At 42.3% G+C, this 13,293-nt stretch overlaps 1 protein-coding gene across 2 annotated transcripts in view; it reads right to left on the reverse strand.

Moving 5' to 3' along the window:
- Positions 1–283: 283 nt before the first annotated feature.
- Positions 284–13,293, reverse strand: part of KMT2A (lysine methyltransferase 2A) — a 147,049-nt gene continuing 134,039 nt past the window's right edge. For both annotated transcript variants that reach the window (XM_075840137.1, XM_075840136.1), the window contains exon 36: positions 284–1,567. In XM_075840137.1, coding sequence (XP_075696252.1) covers positions 1,292–1,567 — 276 coding nt within the window. In that variant the 3' untranslated portion in view covers positions 284–1,291. The remainder of the gene's footprint in view (positions 1,568–13,293) is intronic.

Here is a 13,293-nt window from a genome sequence, read left to right on the forward strand (position 1 = left end):
GAAGTCCTGCGTAGTGTCAAGAGCCCCCAATAGTAAACAGAACATGCTCCGCACGCCATCACAGAGTATACTATATCGTATTGCATGATTTCACAATTATTTTAAATATAAAATAAATATATTTCCTGCAATTAGGGCAATCCAGACCATTCTCCTAATTATTACCATCATCTTTTCCTCAATTAAGCAAGAATCCAATCCAAAAGTAAAGGTTATTAGAGGCACAGCAGAAGCTTGCTGCTGCCCCCAATAGGTCATCCCCTAAAATGTTATGGATGGTTGGTCTATGCTAGAAGAAGAAAAAAAAAGAAAAAAACCCACAGCTTTGGGTAACTTCTGTTTTGGGCCCATAACTTTATCCATTCTTTAGGATAAGATCCTGGTGTAGATATTTCCAGAAGTCAGTGCGATCTAATGCCCCAAAGGTATTGCAGCTCCTGAGTGTCGTTACACAAACTACAAATCTCTGACCATCCCTGACGACCTACAGGACTAACCTGAACCCCTTAAGAGGCCAAAATACAGAAGGGTCTACCCCAGTGAGGAGCCTTCCTAATTTGCCTCCTTTAGTCAGTGCTGTAGCAGCCCCTTCCTGGTACTATCAGAAGTAGAATACCTCAGTGAAGGATGAGAGGTATGCCGTATTCTGGCGCTCCAAGGAGAGACAGGAACGAGTGTCTGTTATTGGTCAGTCCCCGAGGACTACAAACACGAATCAGGTCTTACGAGACTGAGACGTCTTTCTGCAGCGTACTTGTTGGCTCTCTAATGCAGGGGTGCCCACATTCATCTTCCTCTGTTCTTCACTCTACAGCAGACCTCATATTAGGTGGTCTCCCATACCCTATTTTTAGGATAGAGAAGAAGCATCACCTGTCCATTCTGAGCACATGGAAAAAAAAAATAATAACTTTCATTGCCATGCAATGTTGGATACATAAACAAAAATAAATAAATAAAAAATATAGATCTACTAATCACCGCCATGTGACATCAAAGCACTATACAGATATACTCATGCTCATTATATGCCGTAAGTCGTCATCATTAGTAACGGTCCTTATTACACATTACAGCATGTTCCCTATAGATATACATATGTTATTCGGTCGTGCAGTGAAGTGGAGCCATGAACAGAGAAGACTGTTGTTTTCGGGTGTTTTTAGGCCGTGAAGAAAAGTTTTCCACCCAGTAGTGGCTGCGTGCCTCCTGCATGTTAGGAGTGACCTTCACTCCAACCTGTTCTATGCATAATTTGGAAGGTTTTAAAAAAAAACAAAAAAAACCTTGATCAGTTGAGAAACTTGCGGCATTTTTTGGTCCCGCAGTTGCATGCTAACTTGTTGCTAGCATCCTCGATGGGGAACTTGTAGTCATAGGTCAGCTCCTCCCCGCGGTAAATTTTACGCATTGCAAATATGACAATGTGTTTCTGTCCATCGATTGGGATGACGCGGGAATAACAGTTGGGCTCACAGCAGTGGTTGATGAAGCGAGCAGCATTGCCGTGCATAGTGGCATCCACCACCTCAGAATCATCTATACGGAACATATAGCAGCCAATACCCTATAGGAGATAAAGAAATGAAGGGCGAATGAAACAAACATAAAACTGGTTCAACAGATTCTGATCTAGCCATGGAAGTCGTCATTTATCCTTTGGTTCCCACTGCAGCAATTGTCATGTGGTGAATGGCATTACGTAGGATTCTGCGAGTACAATGAAATGTTGGCTTGGCTCATACAGACCGGGTACCTCAATACATCTAGTATATCCATCCTGCTGGATTTAGTTGCAACCAAAAAATAAAATAAAACAGGTGACCCACTACACTATTGTGGTCTTGCTCTTCAGTCCTACATACAGCCAAACTGAACCAATGTGACGCAAGGAAAGAAAAACAATGGAAATGGTCACTTGTGGTCGTGATGGGGCATCGTGATTTCTATTTTTAGAGATGAACAGTGTAAGATTTGCAGTGTAACAGAGAGAAGAGTGCCCTCATACGATTTTAACACCCCTGCCATATTTGCTTCTCTGCAGTCACCCGCACGGAGATCTCCATTATTTTAACTAATTTTACTGGTTATATTCATGTATACACTAGAGTCCGCTGCCTGTTATATTCATGTATGTACTAGAGTCCGCTGCCTGTTATATTCATGTATACACTAGAGTCCGCTGCCTGTTATATTCATGTATGTACTAGAGTCCGCTGCCTGTTATATTCATGTATGCACTAGAGTCCGCTGCCTGTTATATTCATGTATACACTAGAGTCCGCTGCCTGTTATATTCATGTATACACTAGAGTCCGCTGCCTGTTATATTCATGTATACACTAGAGTCCGCTGCCTGTTATATTCATGTATACACTAGAGTCCGCTGCCTGTTATATTCATGTATGTACTAGAGTCCGCTGCCTGTTATATTCATGCATACACTAGAGTCCGCTGCCTGTTATATTCATGTATGTACTAGAGTCCGCTGCCTGTTATATTCATGTATACACTAGAGTCCGCTGCCTGTTATATTCATGTATACACTAGAGTCCGCTGCCTGTTATATTCATGTATGTACTAGAGTCCGCTGCCTGTTATATTCATGTATGCACTAGTCCGCTGCCTGTTATATTCATGTATACACTAGAGTCCGCTGCCTGTTATATTCATGTATGTACTAGAGTCCGCTGCCTGTTATATTCATGTATACACTAGAGTCCGCTGCCTGTTATATTCATGTATGTACTAGAGTCCGCTGCCTGTTATATTCATGTATGTACTAGAGTCCGCTGCCTGTTATATTCATGTATACACTAGAGTCCGCTGCCTGTTATATTCATGTATGTACTAGAGTCCGCTGCCTGTTATATTCATGTATACACTAGAGTCCGCTGCCTGTTATATTCATGTATGTACTAGAGTCCGCTGCCTGTTATATTCATGTATACACTAGAGTCCGCTGCCTGTTATATTCATGTATGTACTAGAGTCCGCTGCCTGTTATATTCATGTATACACTAGAGTCCGCTGCCTGTTATATTCATGTATACACTCGAGTCCGCTGCCTGTTATATTCATGTATGTACTAGAGTCCGCTGCCTGTTATACTCATGTATACACTAGAGTCCGCTGCCTGTTATATTCATGTATACACTAGTTTGTTGCCTGTTATATTCATGTATACACTAGAATCCGCTGCCTGTTATATTCATGTATACACTAGAGTCCGCTGCCTGTTATATTCATGTATACACTAGAGTCCGCTGCCTGTTATATTCATGTATGCACTAGAGTCCGCTGCCTGTTATATTCATGTATACACTAGAGTCCGCTGCCTGTTATATTCATGTATACACTAGAGTCCGCTGCCTGTTATATTCATGTATACACTAGAGTCCGCTGCCTGTTATATTCATGTATGTACTAGAGTCCGCTGCCTGTTATATTCATGCATACACTAGAGTCCGCTGCCTGTTATATTCATGCATGTACTAGAGTCCGCTGCCTGTTATATTCATGTATACACTAGAGTCCGCTGCCTGTTATATTCATGTATACACTAGAGTCCGCTGCCTGTTATATTCATGTATGTACTAGAGTCCGCTGCCTGTTATATTCATGTATGCACTAGTCCGCTGCCTGTTATATTCATGTATACACTAGAGTCCGCTGCCTGTTATATTCATGTATGTACTAGAGTCCGCTGCCTGTTATATTCATGTATGTACTAGAGTCCGCTGCCTGTTATATTCATGTATGTACTAGAGTCCGCTGCCTGTTATATTCATGTATACACTAGAGTCCGCTGCCTGTTATATTCATGTATACACTAGAGTCCGCTGCCTGTTATATTCATGTATGCACTAGAGTCCGCTGCCTGTTATATTCATGTATGTACTAGAGTCCGCTGCCTGTTATATTCATGTATACACTCGAGTCCGCTGCCTGTTATATTCATGTATGTACTAGAGTCCGCTGCCTGTTATATTCATGTATGCACTAGAGTCCGCTGCCTGTTATATTCATGTATACACTCGAGTCCGCTGCCTGTTATATTCATGTATGTACTAGAGTCCGCTGCCTGTTATATTCATGTATGCACTAGAGTCCGCTGCCTGTTATATTCATGTATACACTCGAGTCCGCTGCCTGTTATATTCATGTATACACTAGAGTCCGCTGCCTGTTATATTCATGTATGTACTAGAGTCCGCTGCCTGTTATATTCATGTATACACTCGAGTCCGCTGCCTGTTATATTCATGTATGTACTAGAGTCCGCTGCCTGTTATATTCATGTATACACTAGAGTCTGCTGCCTGTTATATTCATGTATACACTCGAGTCTGCTGCCTGTTATATTCATGTATACACTCGAGTCCGCTGCCTGTTATATTCATGTATGCACTAGAGTCCGCTGCCTGCTATATTCATGTATACACTAGAGTCCGCTGCCTGTTATATTCATGTATACACTAGAGTCCGCTGCCTGCTATATTCATGTATACACTAGAGTCCGCTGTCTGTTATATTCATGTATGTACTAGAGTCCGCTGCCTGTTATATTCATGTACACACTAGAGTCCGCTGCCTGTTATATTCATGTATACACTAGAGTCCGCTGCCTGTTATATTCATGTATACACTAGTTTGTTGCCTGTTATATTCATGTATACACTAGAGTCCGCGTCCTGTTATATTCATGTATACACTAGAGTCCGCTGCCTGTTATATTCATGTATACACTAGAGTCCGCTGCCTGTTATATTCATGTATACACTAGAGTCCGCTGCCTGTTATATTCATGTACACACTAGAGTCCGCGTCCTGTTATATTCATGTATACACTAGAGTCCGCTGCCTGTTATATTCATGTATACACTAGAGTCCGCTGCCTGTTATATTCATGTATACACTAGAGTCCGCTGCCTGTTATATTCATGTATACACTAGAGTCCGCTGCCTGTTATATTCATGTATACACTAGAGTCCGCTGCCTGTTATATTCATGTATGTACTAGAATCCGCTGCCTGTTATATTCATGTATGTACTAGAGTCCGCTGCCTGTTATATTCATGTATGTACTAGAGTCCGCTGCCTGTTATATTCATGTATACACTAGTTTGTTGCCTGTTATATTCATGTATGTACTAGAGTCCGCTGCCTGTTATATTCATGTATACACTAGTTTGTTGCCTGTTATATTCATGTATGTACTAGAGTCCGCTGCCTGTTATATTCATGTATACACTAGAGTCCGCTGCCTGTTATATTCATGTATACACTAGAGTCCGCTGCCTGTTATATTCATGTATACACTAGAGTCCGCTGCCTGTTATATTCATGTATACACTAGAGTCCGCTGCCTGTTATATTCATGTATACACTAGAGTCCGCTGCCTGTTATATTCATGTATACACTCGAGTCCGCTGCCTGTTATATTCATGTATGTACTAGAGTCCGCTGCCTGTTATATTCATGTATACACTAGAGTCCGCTGCCTGTTATATTCATGTATACACTAGTTTGTTGCCTGTTATATTCATGTATACACTAGAGTCCGCTGCCTGTTATATTCATGTATACACTAGTCCGCTGCCTGTTATATTCATGTATACACTAGTTTGTTGCCTGTTATATTCATGTATACACTAGAGTCCGCTGCCTGCTATATTCATGTATACACTAGAGTCCGCTGTCTGTTATATTCATGTATACACTAGAGTCCGCTGCCTGTTATATTCATGTACACACTAGAGTCCGCTGCCTGTTATATTCATGTATACACTAGAGTCCGCTGCCTGTTATATTCATGTATACACTAGTTTGTTGCCTGTTATATTCATGTATACACTAGAGTCCGCGTCCTGTTATATTCATGTATACACTAGAGTCCGCTGCCTGTTATATTCATGTATGTACTAGAATCCGCTGCCTGTTATATTCATGTATGTACTAGAGTCCGCTGCCTGTTATATTCATGTATGTACTAGAGTCCGCTGCCTGTTATATTCATGTATACACTAGTTTGTTGCCTGTTATATTCATGTATGTACTAGAGTCCGCTGCCTGTTATATTCATGTATACACTAGAGTCCGCTGCCTGTTATATTCATGTATACACTAGTTTGTTGCCTGTTATATTCATGTATGTACTAGAGTCCGCTGCCTGTTATATTCATGTATACACTAGAGTCCGCTGCCTGTTATATTCATGTATACACTAGAGTCCGCTGCCTGTTATATTCATGTATACACTAGAGTCCGCTGCCTGTTATATTCATGTATGTACTAGAGTCCGCTGCCTGTTATACTCATGTATACACTAGAGTCCGCTGCCTGTTATATTCATGTATACACTAGTTTGTTGCCTGTTATATTCATGTATACACTAGAGTCCGCTGCCTGTTATATTCATGTATACACTAGAGTCCGCTGCCTGTTATATTCATGTATACACTAGTTTGTTGCCTGTTATATTCATGTATACACTAGAGTCCGCTGCCTGTTATATTCATGTATGTACTAGAGTCCGCTGCCTGTTATATTCATGTATGTACTAGAGTCCGCTGCCTGTTATATTCATGTATGCACTAGAGTCCGCTGCCTGTTATATTCATGTATACACTAGAGTCCGCTGCCTGTTATATTCATGTATACACTAGAGTCCGCTGCCTGTTATATTCATGTATACACTCGAGTCCGCTGCCTGTTATATTCATGTATGTACTAGAGTCCGCTGCCTGTTATACTCATGTATACACTAGAGTCCGCTGCCTGTTATATTCATGTATACACTAGTTTGTTGCCTGTTATATTCATGTATACACTAGAGTCCGCTGCCTGTTATATTCATGTATGTACTAGAGTCCGCTGCCTGTTATATTCATGTATGCACTAGTCCGCTGCCTGTTATATTCATGTATACACTAGAGTCCGCTGCCTGTTATATTCATGTATGTACTAGAGTCCGCTGCCTGTTATATTCATGTATGTACTAGAGTCCGCTGCCTGTTATATTCATGTATGTACTAGAGTCCGCTGCCTGTTATATTCATGTATACACTAGAGTCCGCTGCCTGTTATATTCATGTATACACTAGAGTCCGCTGCCTGTTATATTCATGTATGCACTAGAGTCCGCTGCCTGTTATATTCATGTATACACTCGAGTCCGCTGCCTGTTATATTCATGTATGTACTAGAGTCCGCTGCCTGTTATACTCATGTATACACTAGAGTCCGCTGCCTGTTATATTCATGTATACACTAGTTTGTTGCCTGTTATATTCATGTATACACTAGAATCCGCTGCCTGTTATATTCATGTATACACTAGAGTCCGCTGCCTGTTATATTCATGTATGTACTAGAGTCCGCTGCCTGTTATATTCATGTATACACTAGAGTCCGCTGCCTGTTATATTCATGTATGCACTAGAGTCCGCTGCCTGTTATATTCATGTATACACTCGAGTCCGCTGCCTGTTATATTCATGTATGTACTAGAGTCCGCTGCCTGTTATACTCATGTATACACTAGAGTCCGCTGCCTGTTATATTCATGTATACACTAGTTTGTTGCCTGTTATATTCATGTATACACTAGAATCCGCTGCCTGTTATATTCATGTATACACTAGAGTCCGCTGCCTGTTATATTCATGTATACACTAGAGTCCGCTGCCTGTTATATTCATGTATGTACTAGAGTCCGCTGCCTGTTATATTCATGCATACACTAGAGTCCGCTGCCTGTTATATTCATGTATGTACTAGAGTCCGCTGCCTGTTATATTCATGTATACACTAGAGTCCGCTGCCTGTTATATTCATGTATACACTAGAGTCCGCTGCCTGTTATATTCATGTATGTACTAGAGTCCGCTGCCTGTTATATTCATGTATGCACTAGTCCGCTGCCTGTTATATTCATGTATACACTAGAGTCCGCTGCCTGTTATATTCATGTATGTACTAGAGTCCGCTGCCTGTTATATTCATGTATGTACTAGAGTCCGCTGCCTGTTATATTCATGTATGTACTAGAGTCCGCTGCCTGTTATATTCATGTATACACTAGAGTCCGCTGCCTGTTATATTCATGTATACACTAGAGTCCGCTGCCTGTTATATTCATGTATACACTAGAGTCCGCTGCCTGTTATATTCATGTATACACTAGAGTCCGCTGCCTGTTATATTCATGTATGCACTAGAGTCCGCTGCCTGTTATATTCATGTATACACTCGAGTCCGCTGCCTGTTATATTCATGTATGTACTAGAGTCCGCTGCCTGTTATATTCATGTATGCACTAGAGTCCGCTGCCTGTTATATTCATGTATACACTCGAGTCCGCTGCCTGTTATATTCATGTATGTACTAGAGTCCGCTGCCTGTTATATTCATGTATGCACTAGAGTCCGCTGCCTGTTATATTCATGTATACACTCGAGTCCGCTGCCTGTTATATTCATGTATACACTAGAGTCCGCTGCCTGTTATATTCATGTATGTACTAGAGTCCGCTGCCTGTTATATTCATGTATACACTCGAGTCCGCTGCCTGTTATATTCATGTATGTACTAGAGTCCGCTGCCTGTTATATTCATGTATACACTAGAGTCTGCTGCCTGTTATATTCATGTATACACTCGAGTCCGCTGCCTGTTATATTCATGTATGCACTAGAGTCCGCTGCCTGCTATATTCATGTATACACTAGAGTCCGCTGCCTGTTATATTCATGTATACACTAGAGTCCGCTGCCTGCTATATTCATGTATACACTAGAGTCCGCTGTCTGTTATATTCATGTATGTACTAGAGTCCGCTGCCTGTTATATTCATGTACACACTAGAGTCCGCTGCCTGTTATATTCATGTATACACTAGAGTCCGCTGCCTGTTATATTCATGTATACACTAGTTTGTTGCCTGTTATATTCATGTATACACTAGAGTCCGCGTCCTGTTATATTCATGTATACACTAGAGTCCGCTGCCTGTTATATTCATGTATACACTAGAGTCCGCTGCCTGTTATATTCATGTATACACTAGAGTCCGCTGCCTGTTATATTCATGTATACACTAGAGTCCGCTGCCTGTTATATTCATGTATGTACTAGAATCCGCTGCCTGTTATATTCATGTATGTACTAGAGTCCGCTGCCTGTTATATTCATGTATGTACTAGAGTCCGCTGCCTGTTATATTCATGTATACACTAGTTTGTTGCCTGTTATATTCATGTATGTACTAGAGTCCGCTGCCTGTTATATTCATGTATACACTAGTTTGTTGCCTGTTATATTCATGTATGTACTAGAGTCCGCTGCCTGTTATATTCATGTATACACTAGAGTCCGCTGCCTGTTATATTCATGTATACACTAGAGTCCGCTGCCTGTTATATTCATGTATACACTAGAGTCCGCTGCCTGTTATATTCATGTATACACTAGAGTCCGCTGCCTGTTATATTCATGTATGTACTAGAGTCCGCTGCCTGTTATATTCATGTATACACTAGAGTCCGCTGCCTGTTATATTCATGTATACACTCGAGTCCGCTGCCTGTTATATTCATGTATGTACTAGAGTCCGCTGCCTGTTATATTCATGTATACACTAGAGTCCGCTGCCTGTTATATTCATGTATACACTAGTTTGTTGCCTGTTATATTCATGTATACACTAGAGTCCGCTGCCTGTTATATTCATGTATACACTAGTCCGCTGCCTGTTATATTCATGTATACACTAGTTTGTTGCCTGTTATATTCATGTATACACTAGAGTCCGCTGCCTGCTATATTCATGTATACACTAGAGTCCGCTGTCTGTTATATTCATGTATGTACTAGAGTCCGCTGCCTGTTATATTCATGTACACACTAGAGTCCGCTGCCTGTTATATTCATGTATACACTAGAGTCCGCTGCCTGTTATATTCATGTATACACTAGTTTGTTGCCTGTTATATTCATGTATACACTAGAGTCCGCGTCCTGTTATATTCATGTATACACTAGAGTCCGCTGCCTGTTATATTCATGTATACACTAGAGTCCGCTGCCTGTTATATTCATGTATACACTAGAGTCCGCTGCCTGTTATAATCATGTATACACTAGAGTCCGCTGCCTGTTATATTCATGTATACACTAGAGTCCGCTGCCTGTTATATTCATGTATGTACTAGAATCCGCTGCCTGTTATATTCATGTATGTACTAGAGTCCGCTGCCTGTTATATTCATGTATGTACTAGAGTCCGCTGCCTGTTATATTCATGTATACACTAGTTTGTTGCCTGTTATATTCATGTATGTACTAGAGTCCGCTGCCTGTTATATTCATGTATACACTAGAGTCCGCTGCCTGTTATATTCATGTATACACTAGTTTGTTGCCTGTTATATTCATGTATGTACTAGAGTCCGCTGCCTGTTATATTCATGTATACACTAGAGTCCGCTGCCTGTTATATTCATGTATACACTAGAGTCCGCTGCCTGTTATATTCATGTATACACTAGAGTCCGCTGCCTGTTATATTCATGTATACACTAGAGTCCGCTGCCTGTTATATTCATGTATGTACTAGAGTCCGCTGCCTGTTATATTCATGTATACACTAGAGTCCGCTGCCTGTTATATTCATGTATACACTCGAGTCCGCTGCCTGTTATATTCATGTATGTACTAGAGTCCGCTGCCTGTTATACTCATGTATACACTAGAGTCCGCTGCCTGTTATATTCATGTATACACTAGTTTGTTGCCTGTTATATTCATGTATACACTAGAGTCCGCTGCCTGTTATATTCATGTATACACTAGAGTCCGCTGCCTGTTATATTCATGTATACACTAGTTTGTTGCCTGTTATATTCATGTATACACTAGAGTCCGCTGCCTGTTATATTCATGTATACACTAGAGTCCGCTGCCTGTTATATTCATGTATACACTAGTTTGTTGCCTGTTATATTCATGTATACACTAGAGTCCGCTGCCTGTTATATTCATGTATACACTAGAGTCCGCTGCCTGTTATATTCATGTATACACTAGAGTCCGCTGCCTGTTATATTCATGTACACACTAGAGTCCGCTGCCTGTTATATTCATGTATGTACTAGAGTCCGCTGCCTGTTATATTCATGTATACACTAGAGTCCGCTGCCTGTTATATTCATGTATGTACTAGAATCCGCTGCCTGTTATATTCATGTATGTACTAGAGTCCGCTGCCTGTTATATTCATGTATACACTAGAGTCCGCTGCCTGTTATATTCATGTATGCACTAGAGTCCGCTGCCTGTTATATTCATGTATACACTAGAGTCCGCTGCCTGTTATATTCATGTATGTACTAGAGTCCGCTGCCTGTTATATTCATGTATACACTAGAGTCCGCTGCCTGTTATATTCATGTATGTACTAGAGTCCGCTGCCTGTTATATTCATGTATGTACTAGAGTCCGCTGCCTGTTATATTCATGTATGTACTAGAGTCCGCTGCCTGTTATATTCATGTATGTACTAGAGTCCGCTGCCTGTTATATTCATGTATACACTAGAGTCCGCTGCCTGTTATATTCATGTATGCACTAGAGTCCGCTGCCTGTTATATTCATGTATACACTAGAGTCCGCTGCCTGTTATATTCATGTATGTACTAGAGTCCGCTGCCTGTTATATTCATGTATACACTAGAGTCCGCTGCCTGTTATATTCATGTATGTACTAGAGTCCGCTGCCTGTTATATTCATGTATGTACTAGAGTCCGCTGCCTGTTATATTCATGTATGTACTAGAGTCCGCTGCCTGTTATATTCATGTATGTACTAGAGTCCGCTGCCGGGGGCGTGGCCTAGAGGTGAATGTGAGAGGACGTGTGTGACCGGAGCTCCTGCTGTAATCATCCTTTAAGGTCCATATATCCCGTAAAACTCGGGGAAAATAGCTTCCCTAGGGGCTTACCAGAGTCTGGAGGTGGAGGAGCACGAATACCCGGTCATAATGACGCGCTCTAAGAAGCAGAAGTCGCCGCCAGCGAGTCCCGGGTCCCGCGCTCAAGATGGCGCCGAGGAGAAGGAAGGCCGCAATAGAGGCCTCCGGCAGGAAGTTGTGGAAAAGCTGGAGAGGTTCGCCCGCACGCCGAGAGCAGGGGGGGCGGCTGCACAGCAGCGAAAGTCGGCTGGAGATCAGGCAGCTGGAAGCTCATCATATGGATCCAGGTATTCTCCTTTGGCGGGGGACATGAGAAGTGAGGAGGAGGAGGAGGAGGAGGAGATGAGTGGCGCCATGCAGGATCAGCCAGGTGCTGGAGGGAAAAGTGGAGTAAGGAAGGAGGAACCCTCCCTAAAGGACATTTTGGCAGCGGTGAAGCAGAATTCTATGGTCCTTAATACCTTAGCAAGTCAGATGGGTGGATTGAAGGAGGACATTTTGCTGCTCAGGAATGATTTGCAGAAAGTTGCGGAACGCACCACTGCAGTGGAAGGGAGAGTCTCAGACATGGAGGATGCGATTCCTCACATAAAGCAGGATGTACAGGCACATTCGCAGGCAGTGGCGACATTGATGGCTAAGACAGACGATATGGAAAATCGGCTGAGACGAAATAATGTGCGCCTTGTGGGGGTTCCGGAAAGAGTGGAGGGAACGAATCCGGATGACTTCTTTGAAAAGTGGCTGATAGACACATTTGGTAGAGAGGAATTGACCCCTTTATTTGCGGTGGAGAGAGCGCACAGGGTGCCGACCAGACCTGGCCCTCCCGGAAGGCCGCCGAGACCGGTGCTGATAAAGATTCTACATTATAAAGATAGAGACAAGATCCTGAGGAAAGCTAGAGAACGTCAAGACATCTCCTTTAATGGGGTGAAAGTGTCCTTCTTCCCGGACTTCTCTTTGGAAGTACAACGGAAAAGATCACAGTTTATGGATATAAAAAGACGACTAAGGGCATTACAAGTGCAATATTCCATGATGTATCCTGCCCGTTTGAGAGTGGTGGCGCTGGGAACAACTTCCTTTTTTGAGACACCGAGAGAAGCGGTTAGATGGTTGGATAGCCATGAAAGTCAGCTGAGACCGGCAGAGGGACGGCGTTGATCCGGAACAGACCGGCTGGCAAAAGGAGGCTGGGGATGCAGGACTGAACCAGGTGTCGTAGGAAAAATTGCAAGATTTGGCATTTGATTGGACTTGGAGTTGGAGGGCATGGTTGCGGGGACCGCGGAAGACCGGAAGAGGAGGAATGTGTT

Source organism: Rhinoderma darwinii, chromosome 10 (genome assembly GCF_050947455.1).
Source record: "Rhinoderma darwinii isolate aRhiDar2 chromosome 10, aRhiDar2.hap1, whole genome shotgun sequence".
Taxonomy (NCBI): domain Eukaryota; kingdom Metazoa; phylum Chordata; class Amphibia; order Anura; family Rhinodermatidae; genus Rhinoderma; species Rhinoderma darwinii.